The sequence below is a fragment of the Chanodichthys erythropterus genome, chromosome 15, assembly GCF_024489055.1.
Source record: "Chanodichthys erythropterus isolate Z2021 chromosome 15, ASM2448905v1, whole genome shotgun sequence".
Classification (NCBI taxonomy): Eukaryota; Metazoa; Chordata; class Actinopteri; order Cypriniformes; family Xenocyprididae; genus Chanodichthys; species Chanodichthys erythropterus.
The window spans coordinates 19,323,030-19,343,740 of record NC_090235.1 but is presented as its reverse complement, the minus strand read 5'-3'; the positions used below and the strand labels follow the sequence as shown (position 1 = coordinate 19,343,740).

At 37.7% G+C, this 20,711-nt stretch overlaps 2 protein-coding genes across 4 annotated transcripts in view; both read left to right on the top strand.

The window, feature by feature from the left end:
• Positions 1-2,288, top strand: part of pum1 (pumilio RNA-binding family member 1) — a 30,433-nt gene extending 28,145 nt beyond the window's left edge. For all 3 annotated transcript variants that reach the window (XM_067410890.1, XM_067410889.1, XM_067410888.1), the window contains exon 22: positions 870-2,288. In XM_067410890.1, the coding sequence (XP_067266991.1) occupies positions 870-1,001 (132 nt within the window). In that variant the 3' untranslated portion in view covers positions 1,002-2,288. The remainder of the gene's footprint in view (positions 1-869) is intronic.
• A 6,633-nt stretch (positions 2,289-8,921) lies between these two features.
• The window catches only part of sdc3 (syndecan 3), a 40,039-nt gene continuing 28,249 nt past the window's right edge, over positions 8,922-20,711 (top strand). The window contains exon 1 of the mRNA XM_067412075.1: positions 8,922-9,332. Within this exon, the coding sequence (XP_067268176.1) occupies positions 9,276-9,332 (57 nt within the window). The 5' untranslated portion in view covers positions 8,922-9,275. The remainder of the gene's footprint in view (positions 9,333-20,711) is intronic.

The window sequence follows — 20,711 nt, the reverse complement described above, 5'->3', positions numbered from 1 at the left end:
AAATCTACATTGGCACTGCTGCTGACTCAGAGAGAGCATTTGTTGTGTATAGATATGAAACCGCTTCACAAACACTTTTCAGCCACATAGTATCATTATTTCTGTTACAAATTTTCATCATGTCAAAGAATAAAAGATTATAGTTTGGATATAAACACTGATCAAAATAGAGTAAATTACCTTTTGAAAGTAACTTCGTGCTTCAAATAAGATAAGTCTATTACATTGTTACACCAGTAGGTGGCGACAAGTGACTGTTAAAAAATACATTTGTCATTGAATCATTCAAGAGATTCCTTCAAAAACACTGATTCTTCCAGTACTGAAACAAATTAAGTCTTTATGAGTGAGTCATTGAATCACTGACTGATTAAAAAAAAAAGACTGCAGCAATAAACATCTTGTCAGAACCTCTAGTAAATTACATGTTAATTTGTTTATCTCTATTTCGAACACAAAAAGAATTTGTGATTCTTATTTCTCCAGAATTGTGCAGCTCTATTGTTGTTCGAAACCATTAGAAGTTGTGCTAGATCGCTTATATTGTGGTATGTAAATATATCCACATAGCAGAGTTGAAATATATCCACATAGCAGATAAAAAAGCATGATTTTACAAAGATAAGTTTTGAAAAAAGATCACAACACGTTACTGGCGCTGACTGACACACTTGCAGTGCGCTCACGGAAAATCACCTCTCAGACAGCGTGCGAACCTGAATTTAGTTCTCTTATCTGCGCTTAAATGATCAAATATATCTCATATCATGAAAATATATCTCATTTTGGTCATATCACCCACCCCCATGCCAAGGTGTCAAAGAATTGTGATGTGAGTTTTGAGATTGATTTTGGTTGTCTTTGTATAGATCCGGCCCCATATTGCAACGCTGAGGAAGTACACGTACGGAAAGCACATTTTGGCCAAGCTGGAGAAGTACTACATGAAGAATGGCGTTGACCTCGGCCCGCTTTGCGCACCTCCTAATGGCATCATGTAAACCTTTCCCATAACTCCTCTAGGATGGCCGTCTGTGTGTGCGCGCGTGCGTGTGTGTGAGCGTGTTTGTCCACACCCGACGACATAGGGAGGTTGGGGTGGAGTCGCCGAAACCTTCCCCTCATCGCTGAATCATCGCCAGGTTGTTGTGACCTGTTTTTTTTTTTGTGTTTGTTTTTCCTCTCCCTTTTAGCATTTCTTCCGTTTTTTTTTCAATCTACTACCTAAATGATGGTCCTTTTTTGGTCCTGTATGAAATGAGAGAATATTTGATTTATCCCACGTTATCATGTAGGCTTGCGCAAACACACTTTATTGCTTCAACACCTTTCTAACTCGCATATTCTTTCATAACACACACACACACACACACATACATTATCACTAACACTTGATTGCTAACACGCAGACATTTAGCATGGGAGACGTTTTTGGTCTTGCTTCTATAAACTATTTAGTGCATACTTGGTGTAGACCTTTGCATATATATATAAATATATATATAAAACTTTGTAGTTTTTCTGGTTTTTGATGTCCAATCTGTATCTATAATCTTCCCCTGTAGTGATTACATACTTCTGATTGTATAATTGTACATTTGTAAACCTTCGCTAATGTAAATGTGGACTTGCTTCTTCAGCCCTTTTTTGGTATGAGGAGAAAAAAAAAAAAAACGACAAAATGGAAAAAAGAAAATCTTGTGCATTTCAGTGTAAATTCTCACCTCTTTGGTTGTGGTTTCTGAGTTAAGTTGTTATATATTGTAAATTGTAATATCAGATTTTTGTTGGTTTTGAAGCCCTTTGAATTATTACTGCATAGATGTACAAAGAACAGAGAAAAGTGCGCACTCTGCTTTTAGCCATTCACCAGCCACCTCTTTTTCACCTCCACTCATCCCTTTCTTTTTTTAAGATCTTTTATAGTCCCTCCCTGGCTCCTGGGCAGGTAGCAGCAAGCGCGTTTGTGTGTATGTGTGTGACGCGCTCGACTGTCCTGGGTCAGAGTCGGAGGTGTGTACAGATTTGCCATTCTTTTGTCTACTTGTAAGTGATTGTAACATACTGGCCATTGGTTTTTGATTTGGAACACTCTCTGGTGTATATTTAAACAGCCTTGTGTATATTTCCTATGATTCTCTTTATGCAGGCACACTTGTAACCATAATGTGTATAGGTAACAGATGCTGTGTGTGCTTTCTGCCTGGGCAACTATTTTTTGTAACTCCAGTTGTAGATTGTCTCTAAACAACGTGTGATCTTTATTTTGAAACAAAACAATGAAAAAATTTCAAAATTTCAAACGGACTCTGACTCTTTCTTTCACTGTGCTTGTTTTGTGTTCAGGACTGTGATAATTATAAGCTGTTCTGCATTAAATCTCAAGACTTCTGGACTCATTTTAGTTGCTGTAGTTTCACAACTTAAATGTACATGCTGCTTTTGTGTGTGTGTGTGTGTGTGTGTAAAAAGGAAACGCCTCTATACAGTGCACAGCATAAATGAGTACACCCCCTCTGAAACTTCTGAAAGTCAGCAATTACCCAATTACTTAGAAGACATGTTAGGATTCTTTAGAGATATAATGTTCCAGCAAGTCTGCTTAATCAATTACCAAAGAAGCATGTCCCTCCTAAAAGTTGCTAAATACACCAGAAAAATGTATTTTGATTTAAGTTTAAGGCAATGTTTGTTAAACAGGTATATTGAACTAAAACATTTAAAGAGAAGTAATTTCTTGACAATTAAAAGTGTTATATAGCCCACTGAATCATTCTCAGACTTAATGCGGACAACCATGGAATCACTTGGGAGAGAACTGTCAGGAGACTTATTTCTTAGCACAAAACAGGACAGCGCTACAAGAGGATTACCAAATCATTGTTTTAAGTGTGAAAATATGGCAAAAGTAATGTAGAAATTCCAAAACAATGGACTTGTGACAAGGCCCCTGAAATAATCAGGCCTTCATTTTAAGCTTTCATTTAGTGATGAGGGATTTTTTTGGCTAGACAAAGAGCAGGAGAAATACCAAGCGAGTGCCTCGGAGCCAGTAAAAGCTATGAAAAGAGTGACTGTTTATCTCAGAGTAAGATGCAGCCTGCAGAAATGACATGCATGCTTGTTTTTCTCACTGGAACTTCCTACTGTAGCCAAAGCACAATAAAGTCAGCCATTTCCAAAGCCCATATTTACAAAATATACACTCTAAAAAAATGCTGAGTTAAAAACAACCCAAGTTGGGTTGAAAATGGACAAACCCAGCGGTTGGGTTAAATGTTTGCACAACCTGCTGGGTAGTTTTATTTATGTTTAAAAATTGCTGTATGGCTAGCTTAAAATGAACCCAAAATGGTTGGGAAATTAAAAACCAGATGCAATTAGAGACAACAATAATAGATAAAAGGTGAATGTTTATTAATAAGCTTTAATATTTAATTAATATAAATTTAATAGTTTATTAATATAAATTTATTAATAAGCAATTTAATAAATGTTTATTGTTTAATAATTATTCATTGAACATTAATAATGTTAATTTCCAACATATTTTGGGTTCATTTTAATTAAGCAATACAGTAATTTTTAAACAATAGTTGAGTTAAATAAAACTACCAGCAGGTTGGGCAAACATTAAACCTACTACTGCTGGGTTAAAACAACCCAATTGCTGTTGTTTTAAACCCAGCATTTTTTTTTTAGTGTAGATTCTGGGAATCAATACTCTGGTCTCATGAGACCAAATCAATCATTTTGGATCAACAGCATCCAAAATGTCCTGGTGTTGCTAGAGGAGGAGTACAGTGAGAAGTGCCTGGTTCCCACAGTAAAGTTCAGAGGTAAAGCGCTTATATAGGGATGTATGAGTGCTGAAGGTGTGAAGGAGTTGTGCTTTATCAATGCTGTCATGAATTCACACACCACTGTGTAATTTAATACACAAACCTGAAACAGTAGATGTTACCCTCTCCTCATTCCCTGCTTTGTTGGGCATTTTTTCAACATGACAATGAGGATATGCATTCTCCCTTCTGTGGACGTGTATTGCACTCAATCTTAACACTCTTGAGCATCTGTGGGGGATTCTGTAGAGACGAGTTGAGCAACACTCCCCATTAAAGATCAGGGCATTTAAGGAGCTCATCATCCAGGAGTTAAACAGGACAGATTTGACAATTTGTCATGAACTTGAACACTTTGTGCCAAGAAGGGTCAGAGCAGTATATTCAAAATTATGGAGTGCATACTAAGTGCTAGAATATTATACATTTGTTGAATTAAATCTAGGGTGTACTCATTTCTGCAATCCTTAAATTAAACAAAATTGGCTAATTTACTTATTTCATGGCTATTAATGACATATATTTCTCAGTTTTTATTATGTATATGATTAATACATTTTAGTTTTACCATCTTTCAATGAACTGTATTAGTGATCATAAAGAAAATACATCTTTTGTATTTGTTCAGAGGGTGTGTACTCATTTATGCTGTGCACTGTATAGTACACGAAAAACAGTATGCGAACAGAGTCGTATGACCGAATTCGTAGTATTCAAATACGATAGGCGAAAAGTACACTTAAGAACACTTTACTATCCTATGAGGCCACGGGAGAGGATTTGTGAATAGAATTATAGACAGACATAACTGACGCTGGTAGGTCATGTGACAGTAACAACATAGCGGATGTAGTACGTCCGAATTCATTCATACTACACGCATTCATACTATATAGAACGCATTTTTTCAGTGGTCGTGAAGTAAATTTAAATTCAAATGTACTACCTACTCAACAGTACATGATTTCTATGGTTGAAACTCGCAGTTATGGTAAGGGGCGGGACATTTCACAAACACTCTCGAAGTGCTTGACCAATCACAACACACTGGTACAGCCGACCAATCAGAGCACATTGTGCTTTTCAGAAGGAGGAGCTTCACAGAGATAGGAGCTAAACAGAGCGTTACTGGGATGAAAGGAGTTTCAAATATGTGAAAAATAATGTGTTTTTGAACATTCAAGCATGTCAAACATTCTAGTAAAGCCTAAAATAAAATCAAGACCCTTTTAAATGAAACACAAATGATATTAAGCAATAAATTGAAGTTTCTTAATGACGGCCTGAGGATATTGTCTTAATGAACGTATAGCAGATACGCCTAGGTGAAGGATTTCTTTAGAAGGTTTTGAAATGTTAAACTTGCATAACATCTTTCCAGGGAACACATTATGAAAACATGCATATCTCAAATGCACTGCAAATCGCGTTAGATAAAAGCGTCTGACAGATGTGCATTTGGAAATCTTGTACTTTTCAAAGGTGACTAAAAGCCGCTCACACCAAGGATGATGGCTGTAACTATAAAGTTTGAATTGTTCTAATTCTATGGTAAGTCTACTCAACAACTTTCAAAGCAAGGCAATTTTATTTGTATAGCACATTTCATACACAATGGTAATTCTAAGTGCTTTACATAAAGAAGAAGAATAAAAATAGAACATAAGGAATAGAAATAACAGTAAAAACAGAGAATTTTGCTATCTGGATGGATGAGCTAGGAAGTCTCAGGGAGATTTTTGTTATTGTTGTTGTCGTCCGTCAGAGTGGATCTAAACGGATCTATCCATCAGAGCGGATCAGAATGGATCTTCCTCACACGGCAGGACTGCTACCTGTTAAGGCACTTCAAACTGATAAACAAAGTTTAAATTTCCCCTTTTGCCAAGACACCTCAAACTGCACCACACAGCCCTAATCCCCCTTCCGGAGATATCTTGTCTATGCAACGCAGTTCAAATTTCCCCTTTGGAAAGTGTCCTGACTGTAATCCAGAGATATCTACCATGCACTACAGCTCAAATTCCCCCCCTTATCCAAATTTACCAAATTTTAACCTAATAACAAATGCTTTCTTCCTAATTCTCCCAGCCCTTTCAACAAGATAGCAATATTTAAAATGCATTAAAAGTCAGAAAAACAAGATGATACATAAAATACATTAAAAATGAAATAAAAACAGGAAAAGGAATTAAAAGAATAAAAAGATAATACGTATAAAATAAAATGCAAACAGTTCAGACATAGCACAGTGCTCAATCAACAAATGCATAGATAAAAAGATGTGTTTTGAGTCTGAATTTGAATGTGGCTACTGTTGGAGCACACCTGATCTCGGCTGGCGTAAGCTAAAAGCAGACTCTCCTTGCTTTGAGTGAACCCTTGGTATTTCTAAATGACTTGATCCTGATGATCTGAGTGTTTATATTCTATGAGCATATCTGCAATGTATTGAGGTCCTAGGGCATTGAGTGATTTATAAACAAAATGTATGAAATGAATAATAAATCAAAAAAATGCTTTTAAAACATTTTGATCAATGACTATCATAACACTTTCCTTTAGAACACATTTATATTCATTGTTCAATAAACTGACATTGAACATCTGTTACAAATCTATGAATATTAAGTCTGCTTCACACAAAAATACAAATTTGTTACAAAATAATAATCAAATCATCACTTGATGACATCACATTAGTAGTAATATTAAATTAGGAAGGTTTGTCCTGACAGAACACATTTCACCATAAAACATCCTAAAATACAAAAAATGTTAAGACGGTATTGTATACCTGTTTATATACAAATGTATATATGATGATGAACAGTCTCAGAGACAAATCCTGGAACTGCTCCTCAGACAGTGAACAGTGGAACTGAGTTTCTGATACAGAGCTGTAAGCTCTACATTTAAATGCAACTAATTTATATGCAATACAGCAAGCTCCTGGCCTTCTCCATTGGTCTGAAAATCTAAACTCTTTCGTACAAATCTGTGCATACGCTGAAAACACTGCAATCAGTCTCTCCAGCTGTCCATAACACTTGGCCTACTTTGGCCTTTGAGGCTGGTAGCCATCAAACTTGGGCAGCCACATTTGCTGTGAAAATGCAGCCTCTTACAAAAGGATCCAAAGTCTTGAAAGTAATTTGCAACCGAGAGCAACTGGTTCAGGACCTCTGTTCCTTCGATGACAATTTTAAAGGTGCCATCGAACGTTGTAATGTAATATGAGTCTAAGGTGTCCCCTGAATGTGTCTGTGAATTTTCAGCTCAAAATACCCCATAGATTTTTTTTAATTCATTTTTTTAACTGCCTATTTTGGGGCATCATTAACTATGAGCCGATTTATGCTGTGCGGCCCCTTTAAATCTCGTGCTCTCCGCCCACGGAGCTCGCGCTTGCCTTAAACAGTGCCTAAACAAAGTTCACAGCTAATATAACCCTCAAATGGATCTTTACAAAGTGTTCGTCATGCATGCGGTGGATTATGTGAGTATTGTATAACATTATATTGTTTACATTTGAGTCTGACTGAATTTGAGGCTGTGCTCCGTGGCTAACGGCTAATGCTACACTGTTAGAGAGATTTATAAAGAATGAAGTTGTGTTTATGAATTATACAGACTGCAAGTGTTTAAAAATGAAAATAGCGACGGCTCTCGTCTCCGTGAATACAGTTGCTCTACAAAAGCTCCCGCGGATCCGTGGCACCCACCAAATCGGTCCGCGCTGCTCCGATGCATCTCGAACAAGCCTTCTATCAACAATCGCGGATGTTTCACTAATGTTGATGCTCATGGCTTTACGAACCTACGTCGACATCCAAACACGGCTCGCCGTAATTTGTATTTAGACGGAGATTACAATCGAGCTGCTATTAGCTCCATTAGCTGCTATTTCAAAAATGGTGGTCACAACTTTCTTGTTGGTAACAGTAACCCCGCCCCCAGCCCCTGACGCCAGCGGTTCTTACTTCTAGCCCAGCAATGTTTTGGTGCTACTTATGTTGCGTTCACACCTTTGTTTAGATGCGCGAACTGAGCGAATTTACACGCGTCTGAAGCGTCTGACTTCAAAATGTTCAAGAGTCTAACTAGACGCGTCTGGCGCATATTTGACGCCCCAGACGCGTCTAGTTAGACTCTTGAACATTTTGAAGTCAGACGCTTCAGACGCGTGTAAATTCGCTCAGTTCGCGCATCTAAACAAAGTGTGTTCAGACGCGAATTTGCGTCACGGGAGGGGCTTCCATCTCTTTCTGCACAGATCCTCTGAATAAACACATCATCTTGTCAGTTGGACATTAACGCGCCGCGAATTTACGCCAAAGTTCAGATTTTTCAACTCGGGCGTCAGACGCTCAATTTGCGCGTTTACATTGACTTAACATGTAAATCAGACGCCCCAGATGCGCTCGGTGTGAACGCAGCATTGCGAACCACTTTTCCCTGGTTCGGAGCTGGTGCTTTGTGTGTCGAAAGACAAAGAACTGATTTGAAACTGGGCTCTGGCTCCGAACCAGCACTCAAACTGCCTTGGGTGGAAAAGGGGTAATGAGCATTAATGGTTAAAGCGTATAAAATTTTAGAAAATGATTGATGGTTTCTCTAGATAAGACCCTTATTCCTCATCTGGGATCGCTGTAAACTGTAATTTTGACCTTCAACTGTTTGGAGTCCATTGAAGTCAACTATATGGAGAAAAATCCTGGAATGTTTCTATCAAAAACCTTAATTTCTTTTCGACTGAAGAAAGAAAGACATGTTGGATGACATGGGGGTGAGTAAATTATCAGGAAATTTTAATTTGAAAGTGAACTAATCCTTTAATGTCCTTTTTAAAGATGCACTATAGGAGTCCAAACAGTAGCATGAAATCATTTCAGAGGTAATATCAAAAACACATGTCTACTACTACAGACCAAAAAAAAAAAGATATGCAAGTTCTCGAGTGGCTTTGATGGAAAGCGCGATAGGGGAGGAGAAGAAGGGAGAGGCAGGGAAGACGCCGATGCTTGACTGGGCTGCAGGGGGCATCCTCAACCGCACGAGGAAAATCCAGCCAATGCCCGTCCTCTTCTCACACACGCCATAGCGTAGAGAAGAGAAAGAGAGTGTGTGTGCGTGTGTGAGAGAGAGAGGAGTTCTGGTCTTCCCTGCTTCCACATCCATCAAGTCTCAACCACTGGAGTCAGAGGGGAGGAAATCACAAGAGGCCGTGCGCGCGCGCTGCTGCTACTCCTCCTCGGTCTTCGCGTGGTTTTGCGGGGATTTGACGCGATCACGGACAGACGGATGTGCCGACAAAAGCGCCTGCCTTAAAGTTGGATACCGAAAACGAAAGGTTTACTCCTACCTAGTTACCTTAACGAGGAGCGGGGAGACGAGAGCGCGAGCCCCGTGTTTTGCTGCGTTCGGAGCACCATGAAGCTCCCGTGCTGGATGGCGCTCGCGCTGCTGCTGCTGGCGCAGACTGCACTGGTAAGAATGACACTCTATTGTGATCTATTGTTACGAGAGGGCGACTTACCGCCGGTCACACGCGCTCACAACATGTCCAACATTCGGGATTATGTTCGTGCGCGTTTGCAGTAATCGTTATGAGAGCGTGTGAATTGTAATGTCATTAATTAGTCGACAGTAGCCGTGTTGCTGCTTGGTTGTAAATCTTGGACGCGACCCACATTCTCTCGGCTGACCGCAGACAGCGCGTCTCTGGCGGCCTGGGGAGCGCTGTGAGTGCGCTGGAGAAAGCGACCTACGGTGCGGGCTTCTCCTGAGCACCTTTGCCTTGTTTGGCCATTTTGGTGTGGATGTGGGTGTGTATTGGTGTTGTGGGTCACGGACGCACCGTTAGCCACCTTCCCTTGTTGTCTGATTATGTTGGCGTGAAGCTTGCGCGCGCGTCATGATAAACTATAATTAACGCGTCGCATCTCATTAGTATTTAATTACGAGCCTTTTGTCCCTGTCGGTGGTCCCTCCACACGTACCGTGTTCTTTGAGGTCAGGAGTGATCGGTGGGCTCCAGACATTGGCTGGTAATTACAGCAGGGCTGCATTATAATGGTCTGGAGCAGGTAATAGGCGGAGGTGTTGGCCGAGCTTTAAAAGTGGATGATATTGGCCGGAGGTGGGGTGTGGAGGGGCAGCAGGCTGCGGGGGGATGACGTCATTGGTTTTGGCTGCGCGCGAGGACAACTAGAGGAACCCAGATTTAGAAGGGTATCAAATTCATTCACGTTTTTTTTTTCTGTTTGTTTGAGACTACAACTAGCGGAACACAGGATCCACCTCGAGACGTGTATTTACCTTTGAGCAGTGCGCGCGAGGAAACGCATGAAATCCTTTAAGAAAATTAGAACAGAGCTCTTGACTGTGACTTTATATGCTACTTGTGTTGAGCCCAAAGACATTCTTTTAAACAATTGACGGGCGATGATAAACTACTGGTGGTCTCAAATCCATGCCAACATCCATTTTTTTTCTCAGCAGTGTTGGTTCAGGGAGTATATTTTCCCATTCATTTTTACTATTTAAGACTACAAGTCTTAGTTTAAGAATTATAAGCAGCTATGAGGTGAATCACAACATTACAAAAGGTATTTTTTTACTTCCGACTATTGCACTCTATTGAGGTAGCTGACGATTATTGTAAAGGTTGCGCAAAATATTAAAGATGTAATAAAGTCTCTGGTGTCTCCAGAATGCATCTGTGAAGTTTCAGCATTTATTATAGCTTGTCAAATTTGCCCCTTTTTGGGTGTGAGCAAAAACACGCCATTTGTGTGTGTCCCTTTAAATGCAAATGAGCTGGGCAGCTTTCCAGAAGAGGGCGGAGCTTTAACAGCTCAACAACAACAAAGCTGGAGAATCTCACGCAGCCAAAATGACGACAGTGTTCAGCCTTACATTGTTCAAACCGGAGTCGGACACTGATGGAGAGACTCAGGAAGAAGTTACAACTTTTAGAATGAAACTGGACGTTTCTGAATGGTTGGTGGATAAATTTATGTAGTTGCTGTGGAGTTGATTCAACTCATCCACTAGCATATTAATCTTTTGTTCAAATCCAGTGTTGAATTGAAGCAGTGGGGCGTAAAATTTCAACAACACTCTACTACAACAACTCTTCCTCTCCTCTAAAGCAGCCCAACATGGCCTCACCCCCTTTGTTTTGTGTTCTCAGGGGCGGGGTTTATGTAAATTTTAGGGTTAGTGATGTCACTAACCCAGGAAGAAGCTCGTTGTAGTCCCTACCAGCCGTCTGTTGTAGTCCTTAAACAGAGAATTCTTTAAAAGAAAATATCGTAACTTTGCAGATGTTGTTTATTCTCATTACACACTAACTAAAGTTAAAAAAAGTTAAATTGTAATCAACCACCCCTTTAAGTGGGCTAAAATGACATTCATTGCACTCATGACCTTGAAAGTGAACTTGGATCTCATTTTGGTCCACTTTAGGTCTTTCCATTCATGTTGTTGTTGTTGTTGGTTTTTTGAAGCCAGTTCATACTGACCCCTTTTAGCAGCAAACAACTGAACCTCCATTAACTTTATAAGCAAATCACTGTGTAGATTTAAAACAAACTTTACCCCTGAGATGGCCTGAGACTTAATATCGAGCGACAAAATTCATTGAAAAACATCCAAACACAGGAAGTTTAACAGCTTTTGTTTTGCCTGTTCATCAAGATATGATCAAATGTGTTTCTTCAAGTGTGGGATCACTTGTCAAGTGTCAATCTGAGATCTCTTACAAGTCACAGTCGGCTGGCCGACGAGCTAATTCACACGCTTTACTGTGCAAAAATACCCACATTTTGGCTGAGTGTTAATTTCACCCCCATGTTGCCCACTTAAAATGAATCAGCACACTTTTAGCGTGCTAATGCTAATGCGTGATTGGTTGAGTTGTTGTGGCCACTTCAAATGGAAGTTTGATGTGGATCAGGTCAGTGGTGTCATATCCTTTCCTGCTTTGTGTGCCAGAGATGGAGTTTAATTTAGATCTGGGAATTGAGCTAATGGACACATCCACTCTTGAGAGCTCCTGCGTTTATGTGTGTGTTTTAAAGGATCATGTTGGACTCCTGGGTTCAGCACTGAATCAGTGTTTTGTGCTGTAGACGACAAAGACAACCATAGAGAGGGAGGGAGATGAGGAGGAGGGAATGAGAGAAAATGAGTAGAGAGGAATGTGTGAAGCAATTTGACACAGGAAGTTTCTGCTGCTGGCTTTCTCGCTCAGCTGTATAAAGGGCTTGCGCTTTACCAGACTCACAAGAGCTAGAAAGTTTAAAGTTTTGATGGGGACGTGCCACGCTCAAAGTCTGTTTGGCCTGTGAGGAGGATTAGCATTGCTTGGGAAAATAAACCAATGTGGGATTAGAGCCGAAATGTTTAGTTCAGCCAAAAATCATCATTTATTCACCCTTGTTTCATTCCCCTGTAGTCCTCTGGAAAGATGGGAATCTTTTGGTACCTCACGATTCGATTCAAATCAGCATTGAACCCCATTGACTTTCAGTGTATGGACAAAAAATACTGGGACATTTTTCAAAATATCTCCTCTTGTGATCCTCAAAAGAAAGTCACGCATGTTTTGAACAACACTAGAGCTGATGAACTGACCCATTTAAGCATCCACATTGTCTCCTAAAAGTGTTAAAATTAGGCACAATCGTTGGCATACAGTAAAGCCGGCATCTTAGTTGTTTTCCAGTTGCTGAAGAATCAATGCGTGTGGATGCGTCTCTCGGCATGAGGGTGTTAACAGCTCTGGTGACCCAGATCCCTGCTGAGATAATGACCCGACAGTTTGAAAGTCAACTTCCGTCCCGTTTGAAATGATCAGAGGTGGTCTTTGGGGCGGGTCTCTGACCTTCAACATAACAGGAGATTTCAGCAAAAACAGTCGGTTAGTTATGACACACCCGAGCAAAATCCAGTTGCACAACACGGATCATTTGGTTTTGGAAGAATCTGATGAGCAATATTTGACTTCATCTGTGACTTTTGATCACAGACTTTGGCTCTTGGCAATCAATCTCTCAAGAGACAAATTTAGTCTCAGTAATACATGTTTACATGCACTTCATTAGCATTCAGTTTCAGTCTGACTAAAGCGATCATGTGTCTCTTTAAAATGTCATAAACACTTTAGTCTGACTGAAATCGCTTCAGTAGGGGCGTTAGTTCGATAATGCGATTGTAGCTCGGTTTTGTGCAGCACGTAAATGGTCATTGACAAATCAGGTGTAAAAGAAAAATATAATTTAATAAATATATTAAGATATAATAAGATTTATTAAGTGTTAACAATGAGATTATGTGGTTTTTATAATCATTTAACACTGCTTTTGTCATTTTTTACAAGACGGACAAAATTTGTCACTAAAAAAGTCTTTTGGTTTAACCAAAATGTTGGTTTTACCGATTGACACTTTTGGTTATACTGAATTACAATATTTTCAAACAATTCTAACAGGCTGATATCTAGCAAAAGGACAATTAAATTTTATATTTAGTACAAGTTTTTAAAATATTACAACATTTTCCGTGTTTTAGAGCGGTTGTACCGAATGACCTGATGTTTCGGGACATGCGCATGAGCAAGTGAAAACATGAATTTTTCAAATAATTAAAAGAGAGTTCATTTGTTTCATGACCATGTGGTCCTTTGCAGACGTCTGAATGATGTCACATCCTGTCACATGGTACTGACTGCATGACTTGATCCAAAATGGTCCCTTTATATTGGTTACTCCGAATGACATCAATGAAATTCATTTTTCCGGACATTCTTTCTCATAACAATGCAATGACTTCTACACATAATTTTAACACCATTTTGCACTATGTTGATATTTGATGTTATAAAATCATGCCAGAATAAAAACACTCTGTGTGAACAGCCCCATATGTGACTTTTTTCCTACACAAAGAGCATCTGATAAAGTTCTCTAAAACAAGTTCTGCATTTAAATTTGAATGTTTTGAATTTGATCCTATTTTAACAATATATGTTCTCTGACACTTCTATTTATGGCCAGTCTAACTGTTTGTGGTAACACTTTCCCGCTCTAAATTTCTCAAAGCAAATCTCAGTCCTAGCCACAGTCTTGCATCAAACACTGTAGTAATTCAATGTTGACATAAGAAGCGCGTTTCCCAAGGCTTCCAGCTGAAGAGTAGTGTCACTAAAGAAAAAACATTATCAGGTCCACCAAATGGCACAGTGTTCTAGTGTGAAAGCATTTAATTTAGAGGTGTCAGCCGAGGAGGTTCACCTTATCAGCCCACCTGCTTCACATAAACTAAATGAGCCACATCACGCTCACCTCCCTTTGACCTCCTCGCATCCATCAGCCGCCTCCTGCCCGATAACCTGAAGATGATGGATGCTGGTAGGTGAAATCTGGGTCAAATCGTTGTCGCGCGTATGTCGTTAATTTATTTAGTTGGGAAATCTTCAAGCTTTCATTTGAAGGAATATATAATGTTGGCTACTACAAAAAATAATTTCGACTCATCCCTTCAGCAAAACACTGGGTTACAGTGAGGCACAATGGAAGTGAATGGCGCCGATCGATCTGTAGACATTAAAACACAGCCATGAGATGCAAATCTGTGAAAAAATAGCTTGCTTATCTTTTCTGTGTAAAGTCTTTGTTGCCAAAACAATTTAATGCCTAAAACATTAAAATGACCACAGAAATGATGAGAACAAGTTTTACAGAAGAATTAATTTAAGCCCTTTTTTAAAATTCTAAGCTTCACATTTCTGCTTTTAAATCCTTTAAAAATGAGCCCCATTCATTTCCATTGTAAGAGCCTCATTGTAACCTTTATTCCTGCTTTTTTTTTCTGATCAACTTTTTATTCAATTTTTAAAATATACATACATTTTGCTAAGTTAACATTAACATACAAGTATTTTTAATGCTTAAAACAAACGATATGCAATAAAAGGGAACCCATTGAAAAAAGAAAAAAAAAATATATATATATATGTATATATATATATTTGAAAAAAAATATATATATATTTTATATAAATATAAAATGTATATATATATAATATTTAAATGAGATATTATATATGTATTTATATATATATTATACATCTCATTTAAATATATATATATATATATAAAATATATATATATATATATATATATATATATATATATATATATATATATATATATATATATATATATATATATATATATATATATATATATATATATTATACATATATATATAGCTATGGAAAAAAATAAGAGACCACTCCAAGTTCAGAAATCAATGTTAAGTGGTCTCTTAATTTTTTCCATAGCTATATATATATATATATATATATATATATATATATATATATATATATATATATATATCAATTAAATATATAAAATTTAAATAAATTATATATTTATTTATTTGTATTATATATAAATAAATGAAGAGTTTCGTTGCAAAACGAGAGAACTCCGTTTTTAACATTTTTTTCAAAACATGTTTATTATTATGTTATCATGTTATTATTTTGTTTTATGGTGCTACTTAACTGTATTTTTTAAGTTATGAAGGTTTAAATCAAAACAAATTGATATTAATTGGAATGCACAACCAAAAAACAAGATTTTTGAAAAATTAAAAAAACTGAGTTATCTCGTTATCTCTTCAAATATAATTTATAAATACATATAAAAACATATAATGCATTTTAAAAATATATATATATAAAATATATATAAAAATATATATATATATATTTTGTATATTTTATATATATAATAAAATTATAAATATATATATATATATTTTGTATGTATTTATACATTTTATATATTATAATTTTTTTTTTTTTTTTTTTTTTTTTTTTTTTAGTTGATTCAAAATTATTCTGGTGGTAAATCAACATTATGCCACAAATTCCCGCCTCTCATTTTGTCATTCACCCCTATAGGACCCAGAATACTTGATCTGTGAGGTAATTGGACGAACTAGCTTTGATTTACTATTACAAGCTCTGACATTGTACTGTAGAAAGTAGAAACCCATTTTAGGATCTGTACTCGTACAGCCACGAAAGGAGAGCAGAGAGAGGGATGAATTGCTGAGAGAGGTGGAAACAGAAAGGTGGAGACTGTCGGGGCTCGCTGCTCTTTCCCAGGAGACTGTGTTCCTCTACCTGTTCTCCACAGTGTCACCATGACAACGGCAGAGCACATCTCCGTCACAGCCGTATCTCTGGTCTCTCCCTTTTCTTTGCCCCTCTCATTCTGTCATTCACCCCTTTCTCTTTCCCTGCTTGCTCTTTTTCGTTCTCTCTCTCTCGGTCTCCCTCGCTAATTAAGATGCGGCTCCAGCAGTCTGGTGGGGGAGGGGAAATCACTCCATACCTGAGAGAGAGAGAGACACAGGAAGAGAGACACGTAAACTATATTTTACAGCTGGATATGTGGACATTTATGGCTTTATAACAGGCTGTAGTGTAATATTTTTTTTACGGGTGTGGTTTTATATGTGCAAATGGCAGTTTGTGATCGGGTATCTCAGAGAAACCCGCAGCTTGATTGAATGCTTTTTTTCCCTCAAAATGACAAGCGCTTTTCTGTCCCAAATTTATGTGCTTGTGTGCGTGCGCCATGCTATAATAAGAGCCTAAATTAGAGAGCATTGGTAGGAGGCGTTCCAAAGCCACAATGAGTTTTAAGATGCCTCACCAAGCCGCTCTATAAATATGAATACGGCTATTGTAGCCAAACAGGACAGCCCTTGCCCGGAGAAAACGTGTTTATGCGCATGTGTCCTTCCTTTTCCTCCTCCTCCTTCCCTGTCTGTCTGTTTGTTTGTTCTGCAGATGTTCTCAGGGCCTCTTGCTTGGGGGGGGGAAGGGTAGAGGTAGTGACGCGTTTCCGTGGAGATAGCGGAACCATGAGGATAATTGGGTTAACGAGTGAATGTGGGCGTGGTCACGTGCTTTGGGGACTTCTGGAATGTCGTTAACTTTTCAGTAGCAGGGTGGGGCGAGTGAGGTGAGCGCCAGACGAGTGTCTATACAGTGTTAAAAGCAGTCCCGAGTTAATTGGGAACGAGGAATATTTAGATAATGCTTGTCAGATGCGATGTGCAGGCCATTAATCAACAAGATTTGCCTTTATTATCAAGGCAAATGATGAACTGCATGCAACTGAGTGCTTTGAGTCATTCGAGAGCACGCGCTCATGCGTTTAATGAGATGGCTTTGTGAATAAATGGCGTTTGTTTCCGTATACGTTTACATTTAGGCATTTAACAGATGCTTTTTAATCCAAAGCAGCTTACAAATGAGGAACATCACTAGCAATTTACTGTTCAAGCGACAGCAGTTTTTTAATGATAACTTAAAAACTATAGATGCACCGATAGCCGAGTTATATCTGCCGATAAAGATACCGATAGTTTGGGGGTTCTGCCTTTTATACCATCTTCTAAATGAATGATGATTAATTATTAATTATAATTAAATTATTATATTTTTGATTATTACATGTTAAAAAGAAATGCAAATAAAATATTGTTTATAAACAAACGCATTACTCATTAACTAAATTCTGAAGATTAAATTAATATTTCTTAATTTTCTGAATGTTATTAATTCATATAATGACTATTAATATTGAACATCAAACTGGTTTCTTAGCATTTTCTTTACACAAAGTACAAATTCAGTGCATTTTCCCACCCTCTTTTGATTGACCGGATATATCAGCCCTGACTATCAGCTGTTTTAATGTGCTTTTATCGGCCGATACAGATTATTAGCCGATATATCGGTGCATCTATATTATAAACCAGAGAAAGACAGGCCTACTGTGAGGTAAGAGGTTGTTAATCAATGGTATTTGCTGTCAGCCGACATTATTTCAACTTATTCGTTAAATAATCACGTTTAACAGCAGAATTCATGGTGAAAAACTACATTACCCATAATGCTGTACAGAAAATTCCACCAATCAGAGAGTCGCCACAATCAAAACGTGCCAAAATAGCTCTATAGCTCCGCCCACTCCCACGAAGCACTGCGAATGACGTAATTGAGTCGATCTCCCTATGCTCTCAAAATACCTAAATATTTGTATATACGTGCATATTTTGAAATAAACTCAAAATATATTGTTTTTATATATGTTATCAACATTTTTAAATGAGTAGTATGTTTTTCCACTGTTTTTAATTGGTTTCTGCTTTTTGCTTCATGGGATTGTAGTTCTTTCCCTCAGTAAATCTGTTAAGTCTTGATATTTTTGTCCAATTTTCAAATACTTCTTTGCTTCAAATCGAAGTTTGGAATGTTATGATTCACCTCATAGCTAATTAGCTTGGCTTATGATGGCCTATAATGCATTAACAAAGACTTGTTTTTAAATCCCAATGGGAATAATGAGTGGAATGAATACTTCCGGAACCAGCACAACTGAAAAATTGGTTGGTCACTAATGCACTCCTATCTGTAGCTGCTCTGTGCAGTGAATATGACGTAGGGTGGTGCGTGTGTTATGTGCATGACTACGTTCGCACAGCCGACGCCTTTCATAACTCCAGAAAGCGTTATCACTATTAAAATGGCGTAATATAATAAATGAGGCCAATGAAGGCACAACCTCATATGTCAAATCTTAATTAACTGACACAAGCTTTAAAAAACCGTGTACAATGCGGGATTTGGATCGCAGCCCGGCCACAAAACTGATAAGAGCGGCTCAGTTGAAAAGGCAGAGACTGGATTTAAAACTTTCTGATGTTTGCGTCTCTGTGATTTACAGAAACCACATGTGAAAACACAAAACATACACAAGATACGTGAGTCCTGAAGATTTAAGAGAGTCAGTTCAGTTCAGAATGTTGTCAAACTACATACCACTGGAATATAACCATACCATTTTTTTTAAACAAAATTATATTTTTATTCAGCATGGATGTATTAAATTGATCACAAATGACAGTAAAGATTTATTTACCATCACTTTATCAATAACCTTTATCTTTATGTGACCTTTATCAATCTTTACTGTCACTTTTTGGGCCTTTCTATTTATCAAAAAATCCTTAAATGTATCCGGGTTTCCACAAAAATATGAACACAGTTGTGTTCAACATTGATAATAATCAGAAATGTTTCTCGAGCAGCATATTTCTGAAGGAACATGTGACCCTGAAGACTGGAGTAATGATGCTGATCTGTTAGTTCTGAGGGGATTTCCTGGCGGGAAGAACTTTACATTATTTAGTAGTCAGTCCCCATGGTAGAAAACACAAAATGGAGTGTGTACTGCAGAATAAATACAACTGTATTAGTGACTGTTGCTCTTAATTCAGTTTATTTAAATAGTTTTTGCTTTGAAGATACAAGTATTTGTTCATAATATCTGAATAGATGATTCTCTAGAGGTTCCTTTATATAACATGACTAATATACAAAGCCGATCTGACGCCAAACAGCGAGTTAATAGCTTTAAAATATTTATCATTCTCACACTTTATTTTAAGGATTTATAAAAACTCTTAGATAAGAGCCAGACAAAAAAGCGAGCCTACAGCCAGAAGACAAAAATGTGTGTAAAAGCACACACGCATAACAGAAAAGCATCTTTGAGGATTTCACACCGTGCACCGTTTAATCCATTTGCATTTTCTTTGTTTCTCAGCCTGTGTGCAAACACGTGCACAAAAGGTCACGCTCACCTTCAGGATAACCTCTACCGAAGCTTAACCACTCAACAGTTGCCCGTTTTTGAAGCTCAAAGAGTCGTTTGAGTGACGGAGCTGAGAGCTTTGTGCACATTGATGTGCAAATCAACACAGCATCTTTGCAACTCAATAACCAGAACATCTTCCTACAGTAGGTGCAGTTAAGAGGCTCGTCGAATCAAATGCAGGCTTGTTGCTTTGATGAAATCTTTACTAAACGATGTCTTTCAGGAGATGGTTGATAGTGAAGTGATTGACTATTATCGTCCAGACCATTTAGTCATTATTTTAGTTTAGTCCATTAAGCGTCTCATTTGTAATGGTAAAATCAAATACTTTTCTACAGGTCTCTTTTTTTGCATTGCAGACTCTGTTAAACATCAGCCCTTCGTTTCCATTAGCTGTGACCTTGGCTTGCGTACAGCGAATATTAATTCTAGTACTTTTATTCACAATGTTTTTATTGACTTCTCAATGCAAGATGATGTAATGCACAGCATTATTGCACGCTTTATTGAATAGCCAGCGTAGGTTGTTTTTGTAACTGGAGAGAATGCTTTACTTTGTATTTATCTGTTCATTCTTGACAAAAACCAGCATAATAGTCTGTACCAGGGACATGATTGTGAAGTCGTTTTAAAAAATGTGATGAAATGTCAGAATGTTGGCTGAAGAGATTGTGTGCCAGACTCTGAGTATTTGATAAGAGGGAGCTGGCACACACACACACACACACACACACGGCTGATGAAATGCAGACTTCTGTCAAGTGTGGAGAATGACTAACAGAGAAACCCTGTAAATAACACTGAGATCTTTCAGTTCTGCACAAGAGCTGTGATATTGCACAAATGAATGGTGAAGATATAAAAAGAAACTGAAAAAGAAAACCGATTTTATCTTCTTTAAATTAAATAAACATTATACACACGTCTCCATTATATGCGTAACGGAAGTTTGACGTAGTTGACGTGATTAATACATAAGATTGATGGTCAGTTCACCCTGTCATTTACTCGCCCTCATGTCGTTTCAAACCTTAATGCTGTTTTTTTCCCTTAAAACACAAAGGAGATCATTTTCATTTAAAATAAAATATTTAAAAAAAAAGTTGGAAAT